The sequence below is a fragment of the Pseudorca crassidens genome, chromosome 3 (genome assembly GCF_039906515.1).
Source record: "Pseudorca crassidens isolate mPseCra1 chromosome 3, mPseCra1.hap1, whole genome shotgun sequence".
NCBI lineage: Eukaryota > Metazoa > Chordata > Mammalia > Artiodactyla > Delphinidae > Pseudorca > Pseudorca crassidens.
This window is the reverse complement of record NC_090298.1, coordinates 117,617,279-117,638,611: the sequence shown is the minus strand read 5'-3', so window position 1 is coordinate 117,638,611 and position 21,333 is coordinate 117,617,279. Positions and strand designations below refer to the sequence as shown.

At 41.4% G+C, this 21,333-nt stretch overlaps 1 protein-coding gene across 10 annotated transcripts in view; it reads right to left on the bottom strand.

Annotated features, from left to right (window-relative positions):
• The window catches only part of LOC137221762 (protocadherin alpha-C2), a 172,225-nt gene that overhangs the window by 81,869 nt on the left and 69,023 nt on the right, over window positions 1-21,333 (bottom strand). The window contains exon 1 of one of the 10 annotated variants that reach the window (XM_067731963.1): window positions 15,344-21,332. The exons of the other annotated variants lie outside the window; for them this stretch is intronic. Within the exon in view, the coding sequence (XP_067588064.1) occupies window positions 15,344-17,770 (2,427 nt within the window). The 5' untranslated portion in view covers window positions 17,771-21,332. Of the gene's footprint in view, window positions 1-15,343; window position 21,333 lie in introns of those variants that run through there. 10 annotated transcript variants of the gene reach the window in all.

The window sequence follows — 21,333 nt, the reverse complement described above, 5'->3', positions numbered from 1 at the left end:
CCAGGGCTCAAACCCGTGTCCCCCGCATTGGCAGGCGGATTCTTAACCACTGCGCCACCAGGGAAGTCCCAGTCCTAGACTTTTATACTTAATTTTTTAACTCAAATTTGCTGAATGTCATTGTGTTAAGAGCTAGCCAATCTGATTCAATCACATATTTTACCTATATCAAATTTCATATTCCTACATATTTGGTAAGCAGTCACACCAGATCTTCCTCTGAGCTTCAGAAAAAAATTTTCATCAAGTGTGGCTGAAAAGGAAGGCTTGCAACCACTGGCAACCACCCTACCTGACATCAGTTTATTAGGAGCGCCTAACCTAAAATAAAGATCTGAGAAAGACACTATCAACATTCTCCAAACAGGACTCTACACAAATCCCACATTATATTAAGTTTCAAAACAAAGTATTTCCAGATCACTATTGTGATATATATTTAAAAGAAAGTTGATAAAAATTTGACAGCTGTCACAAAAAAAATGGCCATCTTAATTTTAAACAGTAAAAACACTAGAATTTTTCCCATGAAAAATCAGGAGCATAACACCACACTTCATGTCATAGTTATTATTCAATACTGACTTGGATATTCTGGACAACACAAGATAAGGAAGTGTGTGTGTGTGTGTATGTGTTAGAAAGGAGTATAAAATATACTGTTAGATGATAAATTTATAGGTAATATAATTTTCTACTCATAAAATCCCAGAGAATTAAAGAAAAAATAATTAGAACTAAAAAAGAGCTCAATGAGATGATTAGCTTAAAAATAAAAAACATACCTTTCCTACATACCTTCAATAACTAGACAAAAAGTGGGATTTCTATCAATTATGGATAAATGAAAATAAACATTTTAATTTAATAAGGTTATATCTTTTTAGGCTCCGGACGCACAGGCTCAGCGTCCATGGCTCACGGGCCTAGCCGCTTCGCAGCATGTGGGATCTTCCCGGACCTGGGCACGAACCCGTATCCCCTGCATCGGCAGGCAGACTCTCAACCACTGCACCACCAGGGAAGCCCTAAAGTTATATCTTTGATGAAACTCTTTAAAACATTTGAACTTCAACCATAGTATATATGAAGAGAAGTTACCAAGTGCCATGAAGATTGAACTAAGATAAGAGAGAATGCTGAGAAAGGATTCCTGCCACTGGAGATCTTGGGAAAAGCTGGTAGATTGGAGTTTTCCAGAGTAGTGCTTCACACTGAGATATAAAACCAAAGGTCCCTTGTTTGGAACAAAAACATCTAGGTACATAGGCTAAATCAGGCAGCGTTTTCCTGTAAACCCATTTGTCAGCGCAAAATAGGAGAGAAAGCAGGACTGAATGTGATAGTGAGCAGAGGCACCATTGTTTCAAGAGTGAACCTAAGGATACGGTAAAGTTAAGAGAAAACTCTAGATGACAAATTGCTCTGCAGCTGCCAGTTCTCATTAGTTGGAGGTATGTAAAAGCTAAGGTACACGCAAACTCCTCTAACAAACGGTAAACAAGGAAATGATCACGTTAGTCCAGAGCACTGCTGGCCCATCCATTTACACTTTCCACCTGCAGATAGCTGGTCCTAAAGGAACTCCTCTCAAAGATAAATAGTAATCAAAAAAGAGCCAACATAAGATCTACATAAATATTACAAGAAGGAATAAGAAAATAAATATGAAAAATAACAGATGAGAACACACAGGTCTCTGGAACTTTCCTGGTGGTCCAGTGGTTAAGACTCCATGCTTCCACTGCAGGGGGCACAGGTTCGATCCCTGGTCAGGGAACTAAGATCCCACATACGGCATGGCCCGGCCAAAACAAAAAGCAAAAAACAGAAAAACCCCACAGGTCTCTAGAGGTCTCTAGTCAGAAGATTTATGAAACAATTTTAAAGGGTCTCAGAGAATTAAGAACTCAAAACAAAGATACAGAATTTCAAAATGAAAAGGCCACAAAAGACCATGAAAACTGAGCTGATGCAATTCATGAAATAAATGGAAGAGAAATATAAAATCAGAAATAACAGAATATAATAACAGAAATTAAAGCCACATTGGAAACAGTAAAAAAGTGAACAGGCTCTTCTTGGTACATAGTCAAGAACAAGAAGAAACATTTGAGAAGGCTGAGAAAAATAAACAGAAAGAACAAACTTCCCATTTCAGCTCCAACATGTAAAGAGATTAGAATTTATCACTCCTTTCCTTATAATAACAACAAGAAAAGCTGGATACATGACTTTTCCTGAACCCATCAGAGAACTGAGTTTACAGGGAAAACCTCCGCCCTGAAATCTGGAGAAACAAGCAAATCCAGAGAGTCACAGCCAAGATCTGCTTCCACGGAGCAGAAGCCACTAGAGCCAGAGGCTGGTAGGGAACACTTAAATGGAAATTTTGACAAATTGCTGAAGGCTGAATTGTGGACTATCTTGAGAGTGAGAAACTCCTGGAGGGCACAGTTGGGGCCCCCTACACCCAATTTTACGGGCTTTACTTTCAGCAACCCCAATAGGTTCTCAAAGCGAACATCCAAGAAACATTCCCTTGTGGCTCTGGCAGGGAGAGAGGAAGAGTACTCCTTCTGAGATATGCCCAGAGGCTTCTCCTTTCTTCTTTTAAAAAAGCAATTGTATGTAACAATATGTATAAATGTATTGCTGGGCCTATAATATTTAGAAATGAAACAACTTTGCCAATTACAGTACAAAGGAGGTGGATAGAAGAACAGCTGTATTAGATAAGGAAAGGACAACAGATGGTAATTCTGATCCACATCAACAAATGAACAGAACCAGAAATGGCAAATAAGAAACACTATAGGGCTTCCCTGGTGGCGCAGTGGTTGAGAGTCCGCCTGCCGATGCAGGGGACACGGGTTCGTGCCCCGGTCTGGGAAGATCCCACATGCCGCGGAGCGGCTGGGCCCGTGAGCCATGGCCGCTGAGCCTATGTGTCCGGAGCCTGTGCTCCGCAGCAGGAGAGGCTACAACAGTGAGAGGCCTGCGTACAAAAAAAAAAAAAGAAAGAAAGAAACACTATAAATATATAATTGCTTTCCTTTTTTCTCTCAGCATCTTTAAAAGATATAAAATTATATAATGTAATAATTATAACAATGTACTTTTGGGTTTGTAATATATAGAGATATATATTGGTTTCCTGCAGCTGCTGCAAAAAAATTACCACACATTGGGTGGCTTAAGACAGTTTTTCTCACAGTTCTGGAGGGGAGAAATCCAAACGCAAGGTGTTTGGGGGCTGTACTGGAGGCTTCTGGAGGCTCTAGTGGAGATTCCATTCCTTGCCTCATACAGCTTTTGGTGGCTATTTGCATTGCTCCAATCTCTGCTTCTATCTTCACATGGCCTTCCCTCTGTGTCTGTGTCTTCCCTTATTCTATCTCTTATAAAAAAAACTTCTCATTGGAACTAGTGCCCACCTGGAAAATCCAGGATGAACTCATCTGAAGATCCTTAACTTAATTACATCTTCAAAGTCCTTTTTTTCCTAATAGGTCACTTTCATAGGTTCTAGGGGTTAGGAAGTGGACATATCGTTTTGGAGGCCACAGTTCAACCCACTATAAGATGTAATAGCTATAATAATAATAAAGCAAAAAGGGTGGAAGAAAAAGAGCTATATAGGAGTAATATCTTTCTGTCTTAATAGAATTAAGTTAATATAAATCTGGAGATACTGTTAAGTTATAACGCATATAGTAAATTCTAGAGAAACCACGGAGAAAATAACTCAAAAATACAGTTTAAAAAAAAATACAGTTTAAAATTCATTGAAGGGGGCTTCCCTGGTGGTGCAGTAGTTAAGAATTCGCCTGCCAATGCAGGGGACACGGGTTCGAGCCCTGGTCCGGGAAGATCCCACATGCCGCGGAGCAACTAAGCCCGTGCACCACAACTACTGAGCCTGTGCTCTAGAGCCCGTGAGCCCCAACTACTGAAGCCCACGCGCCTAGAGCCCATGCTCCACAGCATGAGAAGCCACTGCAATGAGAAGCCCGCGCACCGCAACAAAGAGCAGCCCCAGCTCGCTGCAACTAGAGAAAGCCTGTGTGCAGAAACGAAGACCCAATGCTGCCAAAATAAATAAACAAATAAATAATTTTTTAAAGATGAAAATATTAAGGAATAAATTTAACAAAAGAAATATAAAATGCATACTCTGAAGACTATAAAACATTGTTGAAAGGAATTAAAGAAAATGTAAATAAATGGGGGGAAAATCCCATGCTCATGAAGATAGTATAATTTCATACTGTTAAAATGGCAATACTCCCCCAAGTGATCTACAGAGTCAACAACTTCCCTGTCCAAAGTAAGGTGGCTTTTTGCAGAAATTGACAAACTGATCCTAAAATTCATAAGAAAATGCAAGAACACCCAGAACAGCCAAAACAATATTGATAAAAAAGAACAAAGTTGGAGCACTAATGATTCTTGATTTAAAAACTAGGTACAAAGTTACAATAATCAAGAGAATGTGGTAGTGGGATAAAGATAGACATATAGATCAATGGAATATAATTGAGAATCCAGAAATAAATTCTCATATTTATTCGTCAGTTGATTTTCAACAATGGTTCCCAAACACTTCAATGGGAAAAGAATAATTCTTTTTCAATAAGTGATGTCAAGACAACTGAATATCCACTTGCAAAGGAATGAAGTTGGACCACTACATCACATTATATACAAAAATTAACTCAAAATGGATCAAATGACACCAGCAAGATGTCAGAATAGAAAGTTCCAGCCCTAATTGTCCCACAAAAATACCAATTCATAATGATATGTGTAATAAAATACCCTTGCAAAAATTCCATAATCAGGAAGTTGAGAGTACCTAAGTGAGCATAAAGCTGAAACAGCTGTATTGAAACAAATAAGAATAATTTTACTTTACTCACATCAGCCCCTCCCCCAAGCTGGCACAGCTCAGCACCAGGAAAAAACACCCTGGTTCACTACTCCACCTTCAAGGGGAAAGAGAAGAGTAGGGCATGTGTCCAATGTTTCAGCTTCTTGGAGGGCTGCCTGGGGGACTAGTTTTTATATTGCCTCGCTCAGAGAACTGATGGAACTGGTGTAGTTTGGATGCCTGAGAGCCCTGAAGAACAAAAAATAGCAAGGGGGCAGCTAGCTCCCTTGGGAAGGAGAAAGAAGAGTGTGAATCCAGCCTTTCAGGTTTTTGGAGGGCTGCTCAAGGAACTGGTATCTTTCTCACCTGACTTGGAACTGTCAGGGAACCAAGATACTTTAGATGCCTAGTGGCCACTGAGAACAAGGGAGAACAGCTTGCTGCTATAGAACCAGAAAATTGATGTGACAGAAAGACAGTAGAAGGAGCAAGAGAGATCATTTTAAAGTATCTGATCAAGAGATGCAAAAAGAAAAAATAGTGAAAAGGAATGAAGAAAGACTATGGGACTTAAGGGACACCATTAAAAGAAATAATCACTGGAGTTTCAGAAGAAGAGAGAGAGAGAAATGGGTACAAAGCTTATATAAATAGTGATGAGAACTTCCCAAACCTGGGGAGGGATTTGGACATCCAAGTTCATGAAGCCAATAGGTCACCCCAAATTTTCAATGCAAAACCATCTTCTTCAAGACAAATTATAATAAAACTGTATAAAATCAAAGATGAAAAGAGAATTTTTAAAGCAACAAGAGAAAAAAGTTTATATTAAACAAGACAACCCCTATAAGGCTATCAGCAGATTTCTCAGCAGGAGAAATACGCCAGGAGAGAGTGGGATGATATATTCAAAGAGCTGAAAGAAAATAAATGCCAACCGTGAACACTTTTCTCTACAAAGTTGACCTTCAGAAATGAAGGTAAGGACTTCCCTGGTGATGTAGTGGTTAAGAATCCACCTGCCAATGCAGGGGACACGGGTTCGAGCCCTGGTCCGGGAAGATCCCACATGTCGCGGAGCAACTAAGCCTGTGTGCCACAACTACTGAGCCTGCATTCTAGAGCTTGTGTGCCACAACTACTGAAGCCTGCATGCCTAGAGACTGTGCTCCACAACAAGAGAAGCCACTGCAGTGAGAAGTCTGTACACTGCAAGGAAGAGTAGCCCTGCTGACCGCAACTAGAGAAAGCCCACGCACAGCAATGAAAACCCAAAACAGCCAGAACTAAATAAATTAATTAATTTAAAAAAGAAAAAGAAATAGAGGTGAGATAAAGACTTTCCCAAACAAAAGCTGAGGGAGTTCATCACCATTAGATGTGCCTTACAAGAAATGCTGAAAGGAGTTCTTCAAGCTGAAATGAAAGGCTACTAACTGGTAACATGAAAACATATGAAAATACACAATACACTCATAAAGGTAAGTATATAGTCAGATTCCGAATAATCTAATACTGTAATAGGATGGCATAATAACCACTTAACTCTAGTGTAAGGGTTAAAAAACAAAAGTGTAAAAAATAGATAAAGCTAAAAAAAATAGATATAGCTATAATAATTTGCTAAGAGATACACAATATAAAAAGATGTCAAGGACTTCCCTGGTGAGGCAGTGGTTAAGAATCTGCCTGCCAGTGCAGGGGACACGGGTTCGAGCCCTGGTCCGGGAAGATCCCACATGCCGCGGAGCAACTAAGCCCATGTGCCACAACTACTGAGCCTGCACTCTAGATCCTGCGAGCCACTACTACTGAGCCCGCATGCCACAACTACTGAAGCCCACACACCTAGAGCCTGTGCTCCACAACAAGAGAAGCTACCGCAATGAGAAGTCCATGCACCACAACCAAGAGTAGCCCCCACTCGCTGCAACTAGAGAAAGCCTGTGCGCAGCAACAAAGACCCAACACAGACAAAAATAAATAAATAAATAAATTTATTTTTTTTAAAGATGTCAATTATGGTAACAAAAACAAAAAATAAAGTAAGGGAAGAAGGCTTCCCTGGTGGCCCAGTGGTTAAGAATCCTCCTGCCGATTCAGGGGACATGGGTTTGAGCCCTGGTCCGGGAAGATCCCACATGCCGTGGAGCACCTAAGCCCATGCACCACAACTACTGAGCCTGCACTATAGAGCCCATGAGCCACAACTACTGAGCCTGCGTGCCACACTACTGAAGCCTGCGTGCCTAGAGCCTGTGCTCCGCAACAAGAGAAGCCACCACAGTGAGAAGCCCACGCACTGCAACGAAGAGTAGCCCCTGCTCACCTCAACTAGAGAAAAGCCCGCGTGCGGCAACAAAGACCCAATGCAGTAAAAAAAAAATGGATAAATAAAATAAATTTTAAAAAATAAATAAAAACAAAGTAAGGGGAGAGTAGAAGAGTAGAGTTTTTGTATGTAATAAAAGTTATCAGCTTGAAATAGGCTGTTATAGCTATAACGCATTTCAAGTAAGCCACAGGGTAACCACAAAATAAACAAACAAAAAACTATAGTACATATGTACACACAAGATAAAGAAAAGGGAATCACAGTATACCCCAATGGAAAATCATCAGTTCACAAAAGAAGATAGCAAGAGAGGAGGAAAAGAACAAAGGAACTACAAAACAACCAGAAAACGATGAACAAGATGGCAATAGTAAGTTGCCTATCAATTATTACTTTAAATGTAAGTGAAATAAATTGTCCAATCAAAAGGCATAGAATGGTTGAATAGGTTTAAAAAAAAAAAAAGAAAAAGAAAAAACCAGCTACATGTTGCCTCCAAGACATTCACTCTCAAAATGAAGATATGGAAAAAAGACACTCCATGCAAATGGAAACCAAAAGAGAGAGCAGAGGTATCAATACTTCTATCAGACAAAATCGACTGTAAGTCGATTAAGTAGAAAACTGTAACAAGAGACAAAGAAAGCCATTAATAGTGATAAAGTGGTCAATTCATCAAAAGGATATAATAATTGTAAATAAATATGCACCTAACATCAGAGTACATAAATATATAAAACAAATACTAACAGATCTGAAGGAACTAACAGACAACATTACAATATCCACTTTCATCAATGAATAGATCATCCAGAAAGAAAACCAATGAGGAAACATTGAACTTGAACTATACTTTACACCCAATGTACCTAACGGATATACACAGAACATTTCATCCAAGGGCAGCAGAATATACATTCTTCTCAAGCACACATGGAACATTCTCCAGGATAGATCAGATATTAGGTTCAAAACAAGTGTAAGCAAATTTTAAAAGACTGAAATCATATGAAGTATCTTTTCCAACCACAGTGGTCTAATATGCGGAAATTAACACACTCTTGGAAACCAATGGGTCAAAGATGAAATCAATGGGAAATTCAAAAATATCTTGAAACAAGTGAAAATGAAAACACAACATATCAAAACTTATGAGGTGAAGCAAAAGCAGTGCTAAGAAGGAGGTTTATAGCAATAAATGCCTACATTAAGAAAAAATGACCTAACTTATGTGGAATCTAACAAACAAACTCATAGATACGGAAAACAAATTGGTAGTTGCCAGATGCAAGGGGTGGAGGGTGGGTGAAATGGGTGAAGGTGGTCAAGAGAAAAAATGACAGTTATAAAATAAATAAGCCCTGGTGATGTAATAATGTACAGCATGACTATAGGTGACTATAGTTAATAATGCTGTATTATATATTTGAAAGTTGCTAAAGAATAGATCTTAAAAGTTCTCATTAAAAGAAAAAAATTTTTGTAACTATGTATACTGATGAACGTTAAGTAGATTTATTGTGGTGATCATTTCACAATATATACAAATATTGAATCATTAGGTTGTACATCTGAAACTAATATAGTATTATATGTAAATTATATTTTTTAAATTAAATTTAAAAACAAATGTTTGTTAAATGAATTTAATTAATGAATGTTCAATCTAAAAGGAAGATCTTCCTAACTAAACCTAGAGACCTTAAAATCCATAACAGGAAAACAGAGAAATTTTTAAACACTTTTATATGGCAAGATATACCCTAAACAAATCAATATATAGGAGGAAAAATATTTGTGGTATAGATGGAAGATAAAAGCTAATTATTTGGGACTTCCACAGCCAAAAATAAAAAGATAAATAAATTAATTAATTTTTAAAAAATGATACATCCGGAGTGTGGAGTACTACACAGCTATTAAAAGCGCCAGATTTGTAGGGATTTCCACGAGGTATTGGTGACTGAGAAATGTAAAATGCATTATCTCTTCTAATAAATTATCCAAAAGAAACAATAACAAAAAACCCCACCAGGTATATGCATGTGAATGAATAATTAACTGAACATAAAAATGTTAAAGGAAATCATATTGGTTATCAGACAGGGGAACAGTGATGTGTCTAGAGGAAAATGAGGAGGGAGCAAACAAAAAAAGATTTTTTAAAAAGAAAGAAATATGCACCTTTAAAAAGATGTTATGTTAAAAGTTATGGCACTGTTCAAAACAAAACCTGTATGTGGGTAGAGGAATAAATTTTAAAAATAAAGAGATTTTAAAGTGTTTAATTATGGTTAGCCTCATTAAAGCAAAAGTTTTCTAAATGCTCAAGTACTCACAATGTGGAGTTTCTTGAAAATGCTTATGTAGGTAATAAATACTTTAAAACTATTAAGAATACAACAAAAACAAATTATTAACATTATGAACAATATTATGGCTTTTGCCTTAAGATTTCAATCTGAAGAATTATGAAACTAATGATCTCAGTAATACTCATGAAATACCATAATGATGAGCAAAATTAAAGAACGATCTTAAAATTGAGATTGAAGAATCTTAAATAGAAAACGGTGAGGAGGGCTAAAACAGTAAGAAAATTTCAAATACGACCTCACCTCTTTCAACTGTTCTGAATCTGGTTCTATTTCACCTGTTACCTCTGCAGAACTCAGACAAGGAGGAAGGCTGGGGCTGAAGGCCATGAGGTCGGCCTTGGGCGGCCCCTCCCCAGAGCACACCCGCTGCCGCCTCTGCTGCGAGTAAGACCAGCTCCCCACCGCGCTGGAGTACACCAGCGTGGGCTTCCCGGGCCCGCACGCGCCCTCGCTGGGCGGCGCCGAGCACCGCAGCGCCGTGTACAGCAGCAGCGTGAGCACCAACAGGCTGGACACCGCGCAGATGGCGATGATCAGGTACACGTTCACATCCACTAACGCCGTCTCCGCTCCAGCGGCGCCGGTCGACGCCCGCATAGAGGCCTTGGGCGCCTGGCCGCTGTCCTCCAGCGACAGCAGCACGGTGGCCGTGGCCGTCAGCGCCGGCTCGCCGTGGTCCTTCACCAGCACCAGTAGGCGCTGGCGTGGCGCGTCCGCCTCGTCCAGGGCGCGCGTCGTGCTGATCTCGCCCGTGTACAGCCCCACGCGGAACGGGCTGTGCGCGCCACCCGCCGCCGGCTGCAGCTCGTACGACAGCCACGCGTTGTAGCCCGAGTCCGCGTCCACCGCGCGCACCTTCGCCACCACGTGGCCCGCGCCCACCGACCGCGTCACCAGCTGGCTCAGCGCGCCCGCCCCGCCGCCCGGCCCGGGCAGCAGCAGCGCGGGCGCGTTGTCGTTCTCGTCCAGCACGAACACCTGCAGCGTCACGTTGCTGCCCAGAGGCGGCACGCCCGCGTCGCGCGCGCTCACCTGGAACTGCAGCAGCTCCAGCTCCTCGTGGTCCAGCGGCTGCAGCGCGTACACCTTGCCGCTCTCCGCGTGCACTGACACGTAGCTCGACAGCGCTCGCTCGCCCACCCGCCGCTCCACCAGCGAGTAGGACACCAGCGCGTTCTCCTGCGCGTCCGCGTCCCGAGCCGACACCGTGAAGATGTGGCAGCCGGGCGGGTTGTTCTCCTTCACGAACACCGTGTACTCGGGGTGCGCGAACGCGGGCGCGTTGTCGTTCACGTCAGCCACCTCCACGGACACGCTGGCTGTGGCCGACAGGGAAGGCGAGCCCGCGTCCCGCACTGTCACTACCACCTCATAGTTCGCCACGCTCTCGCGGTCCAAGGCGCTGTCAAGCACTAGTGAATAGTAATTCTTGAAGGTGGACACCAGCTTGAAGGGGCTGTGGGGCATCAGGGAGCAGGTCACCTGCCCGTTGGCGCCGGAGTCGCGGTCGGACACGCTGACCAAGGCGATGACAGTGCCCACCTGAGCGTCCTCTCGCACCGGAAGAGCCAAAGAAGTGACGGTAACTTCTGGGGCGTTATCATTTATATCTACTATTTCCACCAAAATGGTACAATGACCCGCCATTGGAATATTCCCCTTGTCAATTGCTTCCACGGATATTTCATACAATTTCTTTTCTTCGAAATCCAATTTACCTTTTGTCCGAATTTCTCCGCTGCTGGGATTTATGGAAAACGCATATAATACTGTAGGCGATACAGGTCTTCTAAATGAGTAGATTATGTCTGCATTTGTACCATCATCAGAGTCTGTGGCATTTAGTTTGATCACTAATGTTCCATTAACTGCATTCTCTAACATTCTCACTTTATAAATTAAGTGGTCAAATTCTGGGGCGTTATCATTCACATCCAGGATTGTAATCAGCAGCTGAACTGTGCCGGTCAGCTCGGGTTTGCCTCCATCACTAGCTGTCAATAATAAACTATGTTCCTGAATTTCCTCTCTGTCCAATGATTTCCTTAACACAAGTGATAACGAAGACGTTTGTTCACGGTTGTTTTGTGTGTCCAAAGTGAAATAATCGTTGGGATAGACTCGGTAGGTCAAGGCGGAGTTTACTCCAATATCTGCATCAGATGCGCCATCTAGTGGGAACCGAGTTTCCGGAGGTCTAGATTCAGCAATGATTATTCTTTTTTCACTTTCAGGGAACACAGGCGGGTTGTCGTTAATATCTGTAACTTCCACCTCCACATGAAACACCTGCAGCGGCCTATCCACGATCACCTCCAGGTGGATGCTGCACTCCGCGCTCCGCCCGCACAGCTCCTCCCGGTCGATCCGAGAATTCACAAACAAAATGCCATTCTGCAGATTTACCTCCAGAAGGTCCCCGCGGCCTTTGGACGCCACCCGGAACAGGCGCGGCACCAGCTCCGCCAGCTCCAGCCCCAGGTCCTGGGCGATGCGGCCCACGAAGGTGCCGTGTTTGGCCTCCTCCGGAACCGAGTAGTGGACCTGGCCGCTCCCCGCCTCCCATGCTGCGAGGAGCAGAAGCGAGAGAAGCAAAAGCCGAGCTCCTGGGCCTCCTCTCCAGGAAGACAGCATGGTACACTCAAAAGCCTTCAGAGATATCTGAAGTATATAGACTACCTTACCTCAAATGTCTCTCAAGGTCTAATTTTACGGGCTTCTATTGCGGGAGAATTCACTAGAGGTTTTCCACTATCTGCCAAATTTTCTGCGGGGAGGAAAGAGGGGAGGCGCTTTCTTCGAGGAATTGTTCTCAGTGAAGAGCGACACCATGCGCATGAATGTGTAAGTGTAAAAATGACTCGGTCCATATTTTCGGTTGATGTAGGGTTTTTTTTTTCTTGCATTTCGTGACATTTTTCATTGCAAATACGTAATGGAAGATTAAATGTTTTTCTTTCCAGCAACAGTAAATCACTGTATTCTGCTCAGCACTGGATGCTAGTTGAAATTGGTTTATGAGTTCCATCTTTCCACAAGTACATTTTTGCATGTGTAAAACGTGGTGCAGAATTTGTAAAAAGAGGTAATATTCTACATTTGCTTTTAGAACTCAGACTCTAGTTCTGCACAGCTTTGTAGATTTGGGTGGGAATGTCCTTTTCCTGTAATATTTTTGAGACCTATTCACACAACTCCCTTGACTCAAAATGGAAACATAACGAATCACATAAGAATAAAACAGATGAATGTGGAAATTCGGTAACTGATATACAAGATTTTAAATAAACACAATATTTATAAATTCCCCCAAATATGACTGTGAAATTTGGATAAAATATTTGTATTCGAAGGAAATGTCCATCAATGTGCGTATGAGTTTGTATGTGCGTGTGTGTGTACATAAACACACAATGTAGACCATTTAGATATAACGATTCTTTAAATTTCTGGATTCTCTTTGTATAAAACGTGCCAAGAACTAGTATATTATGTATTTGCTAGAAATGAAATTACTACCAATAGGTTAAATTTCCCTCTTCTTTCTCCGTATCTTACACCATCACTGGAGAAAGTCCTACTATCATTTAAACTGACTGATTTTCCAAGTAACAACAGGTAGATACAGATGGTAACACATCTCTAGCAAGGAAGAAAGGAAGGGGCTCTTACTTTTATCTAATACTGTACCTATCTTTACCAAGTTACCAAGATCCAGGCCAAATAGGGCTAGGAAAGAAAGAACATAGCCCCAATAATTCTCTTGCCTGTTTTGTGCACAACTCTGCAGGAAATAAGAGTTGGGTTCATTTCTGAATCTTTGCTCCCCTCTGAAAATGTGAGTAGAGCATTTGGTATTCTCTCACCCTCATCCTCCTCATTGCTCCATTACTTTTATTAACATACCTTTACTCTTATAATGGGAATCGTTTTTTGGTTCTAATTATTCTTGTCTATCAGGCCCTACCTGTCTCATTTATCTCTCCACCTAACCTAGACTACACAGTCAACCATTTAAAACATGCCCTTCCAGACACCCTAAAGGCACACACCTACTTATAGCACCCCTCTAACATTTTCTTTAGCTTCCAACACACAGCCTAACTATCAGTTTTCTCCATTCCTTCTACTGAGCTTCTCAGTGTGTTAGTCACTTAACCAGGATTACTATATTCTCTACAAGTTTACTCTCACCTTTACCTCACTTGAGCCCTCAAGTGAATTCATAATTCCTGCCTACAGAGATTCTTCCATATTTTCTTCTCTCTTCTCAAATTCCCAGTCTCATTCCCACAACCTGTTTCTCAGATGATTTACCCAGAGATAAAAGTCATCAAATATGAACTCAATGGTTCTCTTCTTATGTCAACATTTTTCTTTATATTCTCTATTACTCATTCCCTACTAAGGAAAAGTCACCCCACTTTTATGGCCAACCCTATGCTCTTATTTTTTTCTCTATTCTATTCTCTTTCATATTTTCCATCTTTGTCTTCATTCTTTCTCTGCCTGTCTCATCTTCAGTATCTCCCTCTTTACTTGCTTCTTTCCCTCTCACTAAAAGACACTATGGAAAGGCTTTGTGTGGAAGAAAGTTACAAGATGTAAAATGCACTTTAGAAGATTCACCTGATAATTGTGTCAGAGCAGTAGTATGCCATAATGAGTTGATGATCCTTCAAAACTGAGTTTGAGCCACTTTGCACAGTCTATGTGGCTTAAGTTTCAGACTTCTTAAAGTAAAATTCTGATGATAGATATTGTACCTGCACCATAAGAGTGATATGATAATTAAATAAGATAATACAATTAAAGATCCTAGAACAGGTCCTGGAAAATAATAGGGGACCAATAAGTACTCTTATGTTTTATTGAATCAAAGAAATGTTATTAATTGTAAGATGCACCATTACTTGTGTGCTACCAAGAAAAAAAGGCAAGTAAATTATTATAAACCACCAATTATAAGGTGTATACTGGGGCTTCCCTGGTGGCACAGTGGTTGAGAGTTCGCCTGCCGATGCAGGGGACGTGGGTTCGTGCCCCAGTCCAGAAGGATCCCACATGCCGTGGAGCGGCTGGGCCCGTGAGCCATGGCCGCTGAGCCTGTGCGTCCGGAGCCTGTGCTCCGCAACGGGAGAGGCCACAACAGTGAGAGGCCCGCGTACCGCAAAAATAAAAAATAAAAAATAAGGTGTATCCTGCTTTAGATGGATATTATAATATTTTAATGTTATTATATTTATGTAAATAAGAAAAATACTGTAGCCAATCCCAATTGAAAGAAAGAAGGCACTCCATGGGAATAACATAAAATTATTCATCTTAGCAATAATAACATAATTTTTATTATTGTTATAATACTCAAAAGGAGATTTACTGGAATTAGATTGGTGGACAACAAGGCTATTTTACAAGCCTATGCACATAAAGAGCAGTAAAGGAATCCAGTTAATGATATCTGGGAACTCTCTGCACTAACCTTGCAAATTTTCTTTAATCATGAAATTAAGTACAAATTAAAAATAAATTTGAGTTATCAGAACCTAGACAGTTTTTACTCAAACGTACTTATATCTTTCAAGGCGAACCATTCATAGATAATATGAAAAATTATAGAATGAGAAAAATTTTTAATGTGGAGATCAATGGCTTCCATTTCATCTTTATCCCATTATTTAATATTACTTGAAAAGTTGGTCTAATACACGAAAAGTTCAAAATGACTAATATACTTGAAAGATATCAAGGACTTACTTCACTAGAAGGACTTAAACAATCTTCTCCTGACGGTTGAAGACAGGGACTGAAGGCCATGAGATCTGCCTTGGGGGGCCCCTCCCCAGAGCACACCCGCTGCCGCCTCTGCTGCGAGTAAGACCAGCTCCCCACCGCGCTGGAGTACACCAGCGTGGGCTTCCCGGGTCCGCACGCGCCTTCGCTGGGCGGCGCCGAGCACCGCAGCGCCGTGTACAGCAGCAGCGTGAGCACCAACAGGCTGGACACCGCGCAGATGGCGATGATCAGGTACACGTTCACATCCACCAGAGCGGCCTCCGCGCCAGCGGCGCCCGTCGACGCCCGTGTAGAGGCCTTGGGCGCCTGGCCGCTGTCCTCTAGCGACAGCAGCACGGTGGCCGTGGCCGTCAGCGCCGGCTCGCCGTGGTCCTTCACCAGCACCAGCAGGCGATGGCGCTGCGCGTCCGCCTCGTCCAGGGCGCGCGTCGTGCTGATCTCGCCCGTGTACAGCCCCACGCGGAACGGGCTGCGCGCGCCACCCGCCGCCGGCTGCAGCTCGTACGACAGCCACGCGTTGTAGCCCGAGTCCGCGTCCACCGCGCGCACCTTCGCCACCACGTGGCCCGCGCCCACCGACCGCGTCACCAGCTGGCTCAGCGCGCCCGCCCCGCCGCCCGGCCCCGGCAGCAGCAGCGCGGGCGCGTTGTCGTTCTCGTCCAGCACGAACACCTGCAGCGTCACGTTGCTGCCCAGAGGCGGCACGCCCGCGTCGCGCGCGCTCACCTGGAACTGCAGCAGCTCCAGCTCCTCGTGGTCCAGCGGCTGCAGCGCGTACACCTTGCCGCTCTCCGCGTGCACTGACACGTAGCTCGACAGCGCTCGCTCGCCCACCCGCCGCTCCACCAGCGAGTAGGACACCAGCGCGTTCTCCAGCGCGTCCGCGTCCCGAGCCGACACCGTGAAGATGTGGCAGCCGGGCGGGTTGTTCTCCCTCACGAACACCGTGTACTCGGGGTGCGCGAACGCGGGCGCGTTGTCGTTCACGTCGGCCACCTCCACGAACACGCTGGCTGTGGCCGACAGGGAAGGCGAGCCCGCGTCCCGCGCTGTCACTACCACCTCATAGTTCGCCGTATTCTCGCGATCCAAGGCGCTGTCAAGTACCAGCGAATAGTACTTCTTGAAGGTGGACACCAGCTTGAAGGGGACCTGGGGTGTTAGTGAGCAGGTCACCTGCCCGTTGGCGCCGGAGTCGCGGTCGGACACGCTGATCAAGGCGATGACGGTGCCCACCTGAGCGTCCTCTCGCACTGGGAGCGAAAGCGAAGTGATCATTACCTCGGGGGTATTGTCATTCAGGTCCAGAACTTCCACCAGGACCGTGCAGTGACCTGCCATAGAAGGAATCCCTTTATCAATAGCGTTAACCTGAATTTCATACTCATTATTCTCTTCAAAATCCAGTTTACCATAAATCCTAATTTCACCTGTTTCTGCATTTATTGAAAACATACATTTCTCACTCACTGGCAGAATCATTCTGATTCCATAGGAAATTTCTCTATTTGGTCCTTCGTCTAGATCAGAAGCGTTTAGTTGAATCACTCTGGTGTTGTTTGGGATATTTTCAAACAGCACTACTTTATAGCCAGGCGTATCAAACTCAGGAGCGTTGTCATTAACATCCAGGATGGTTATTTGAATCTGAACAGATCCTGTTAGTTCGGGTTTACCGCCATCCAGAGCGGTCAGCAATATATTAAGTTCTGGCATTTCTTCTCTATCCAATGACTTCCGAAGAATGAGTTCAGGCAATACACTTTTATCGGTTTTCGTTATTACTTTAAGAGTAAAATACTCATTTAGACTTAACCTATAGGTCACAAGAGAGTTTAGGCCGATATCCGCATCGGAAGCGCCCTCTAGAGGAAAACGAGAGTCCAGAGGAGCAGATTCAGAAATAAGTACCTTTTGTTCTCCTCTGAACACCGGCGGGTTATCATTAATGTCCTTCACCTCCACCTCCACATGGAACACCTGCAGCGGCCGGTTCACGATCACCTCCAGGTGGATGCTGCACTCCGCGCTCCGCCCGCACAGCTCCTCCCGGTCGATCCGAGAATTCACAAACAAAATGCCATTCTGCAGATTTACCTCCAGAAGGTCCCCGCGGCCTTTGGACGCCACCCGGAACAGACGCGGCACCAGCTCCGCCAGCTCCAGCCCCAGGTCCTGGGCGATGCGGCCCACGAAGCTGCCGTGTTTGGCTTCCTCAGAGACCGAATAATGGACCTGGCCGCTCCCCGTCTCCCAGGCTGCGAGGAGCAGAAGCGAGAGCAGCAGGCGCCGAGCTTCGAAGCCTCCTCGCCAGGAAAACTCCATTGCAGACAAAGAGATCTCTGAGGTGAGACTGTCAGTTTTAAGAGATAGCTCGCCTGCCAACATTTATGACCAGTCTCCCCTTCTGTAAGTATATATTTAGTAAAATTTACCCAGCATTCCTGTCAGTATGGAGTCGATTATTCTGTGGATGGTTGAAATCTGGGCGTGGAGAAAGTTTTCCCTTTTCACCTTTTGAGTGTACAGCGACATCATGTGACTGATTATGTAAGTACAAGAAAGATCCTGAGGTTCTTTTTGGTTTAGCCACTTTTTGGTTCACTTTAAATCTATTTCGACTTTTTGGATATTTTCATGGATCATTTGTAAATGCCTATTTATTTAATATACATGATATTTGTAACAAAGCACAATAATTCTATTATACTTCAGTTTTAAAAATAGTCTGCTTCAAAGTCGATCATAAAATAATCATTGAAATGTGGCATGTCAGAACCTACTCCTTAGCTATCATGGCCAATAAAATAAAGAATAATATACATCACCTCTGCCCTTATATTGCTTACAATTCACATTTGTAATGATTTTTATCCTTCAAAAGCACTTCATTCTAAGACTTTAGGAGAAAGCCAAGAATTCCCTCATCTAGTAAAGGAAAAGAAACAAATATTTCATTCATATAAATTATTTTATTCATAAACCTGGTGAATACTATAATTCATCATAAATATGGAAGATGTTTTCGGTTCCTTGATACTCAAATGTGATTACTTTTCATACAACTGCCCTCATTCACATAATATGTTGAAAAAATGAAGCTTCGGTATGGATTCTGGAATATTTTACTCTAGCAGGAGTAAAGGATTTTCCTGTAAAATGTTGAATCAAAGCCTCCAAATTTCATAGTATTCTGAAGTGGCAGTAGAGCACTAATATGAAAAAGATCACGTGAAATGTTTTGGAGCCCAATCTCATTGACAAAAGTCAAAAAAATATGAACTTCATAATGACCATTTAGTTTCCATCTAAATCTTTCCTTTCAGGCCAGTTAGTAGTTACACGGAATATGCTTCTCTTCAGAAAATCACAATGGTGACTATGATTCAAGGGAGAATAAAAAGACTTCATAATTTTATTCATTAATTCAAGACCAGCTTTAAGGGAAAACAAAACACAGATAAGATCCCACAGCTAGTTGTGAACAAGTAAATATATTATTTATAAGCTCATTTAAATTCAAATCAAAATCTTTAAACCAATAAGTTATCACCATTCCTTTTACATATAATAAAGGAAACTGAGAAATTAAATCTTTATAGAACCAGAAAATAATAACCAAGAATGGTTCTACAAGTATAAAATAACTTAAATCAACTACCACACTGGCTCTTAATTAATGAAAAACATATTTGAATTTTGATGCTACTGGACTATTTAAATTGTCTATCACCATCAAGCTTCTTCATTTTATATCTTCCATTTTCAAAAATAGTCAATGTACCATAATTGGTAAGCAACCTTATTGTAGTGTGTAGGTAGTCCTCACACACTGTTAGACATAATTAAATTATTAAACAGATAGGAACATCTAAATTTAGCTTAATACTTAAACAACCAAATTACAAAATAGGATGAAATTACAATTTTGCATCATAGAATGTAATCCTGAAATTAAAAATAAGTATAAAAGACACTAAATTTGTACCATAGAAATTAATCCACATAATTTGGAATTATCTAAAATGTGCATTGATTACTTATGTACTGTGTAAAAGTAATGATTTGCAAAATTTTAACCTTTACTTAAAACATTCCAATTTCACATATATACACTACCAAATGTAAGGCAGATAGCTAGTGGGAAGCAGCCGCATAGCACAGGGAGATCAGCTCCGTGCTTTGTGACGGCCTGGAGGGGTGGGATAGGGAGGGTGGGAGGGAGGGAGATGCAAGAGGGAAGAGATATGGGAACATAAGTATATGTATAACTGATTCACTTTGTTATGAAGCAGAAACTAACACACCACTGTAAAGCAATTATACTCCAATAAAGATGTAAAAAAAATTCCAATTTCATTTTATTAAATTTAAATGACGTTCAGTCATTCCAAGAACTTCATTGGGAAATGGGTTATAATGTATGTCCTACCTAACATCCACATGTATTTATATTTACAAAATTTCATAAGTGATATGATGGTTTAATCACTTTTGAGTCTGAAATATTTCATATTTTATTCTTGTTGCCTAATTTGGAATAAAGAATGTTTTTAGACAATTAATATTGAGAAACAAAGTTTCATAAACAGAGGTCCAAGAATGAGCTTCAGCATGGGATCCTTGAATATTATGCTAAGTGGTATGCTGTGTAATTTTAAGGGGAGAATGGCCATATATGACTCTCATCAGATTCTCAAATAGGTCAGTGATTCCACCATCCTACAAGTGGCTAAGAACCACTGAATTAGAAGGATGACCTAGAGGTAAATGATCTTTGCTAGAATCTTCAGATGTGGTTAAACCACATGGAAAGAAAATTTTACAAACACCAGCGATAAAGCATTTAAAGATAGGGAATTTAAAATGTTAGATGAGGGAGTTGAGGTTAGCAGATGTAAGCTATTATATACGGAATGCATAAAAAAATGGGACTGACAGAGAACTATATTCAGTATCCTATGATACATAATGGAAAAGAATATAAATATATATATATATGTCTGAATCACTTTGCTGTACAGCAGAAATTAACACAACATTGTAAATCAACTATAGTTCAATTTTAAAATGTGAGATGAATGAAATTGATAAATGTCAATAGGCTTCACTTTGACAGAGTTAACTTCTTCTTTCCACATAAATCCAGAAACATAAGAAATAATGCCAGGTAGCATATATTGCAGATATTATAATCCTATATGCATGCCTTTAGCAAATTTGAATAACTTGATTGAGGAATATGAATGATTTTATTTGCCTAGTTACTTTGGAAGCATAAACCTGGAAGTTCTCTTTCAGTACATAGTACATAAATCTCTCCCCACTTCATGGAACAAAATTAAAAATGGACAGAACTTTTAGTTATATTATTTCAATGAAATAAGCATACTAGAACAAAAGGCTGCATTTTTTTACTGCAAGTAATATGGAAACAGGTTTTATCTTATTGGTAGAGGAAAAACTAAAGATTATTCAATGGACAATAAATGTTTAAAACCATAGAAAAAGAAAGGAAAACCCCTTCAAAACAAATTAACAGAGTGTCAAAATTTTGATACAAGCCTGAAGTGAGAAAAGTCAGTGATCTAATAATGTGAAAATATCAAGACAAAAGCCTGTTAAAAAACAAAGAGGATAAGTAAAATTGAAATAATCCACAGTGATTATCTACACTACTTAGGGTTAGAGTTGAAATGAAGTGACACAGATCAAATAACAGGAACGTCATTCTTACATTTTCTTAAACATGTTCTAACAAAACATTAGGAGAAATAGGATATTTATTGGCTAAACAACCTAATACCTCATATGATTAAAATTGTATATGTGTATCACTGGCATTTCACGAACAAACGTTGTTCTTTAAAATGATACTCAAAGTATAGAGCATCATTAAAATGTTTTTTGAAACAAACTGGAATTTAAAAAATTTTAACAGCGACTTCAAA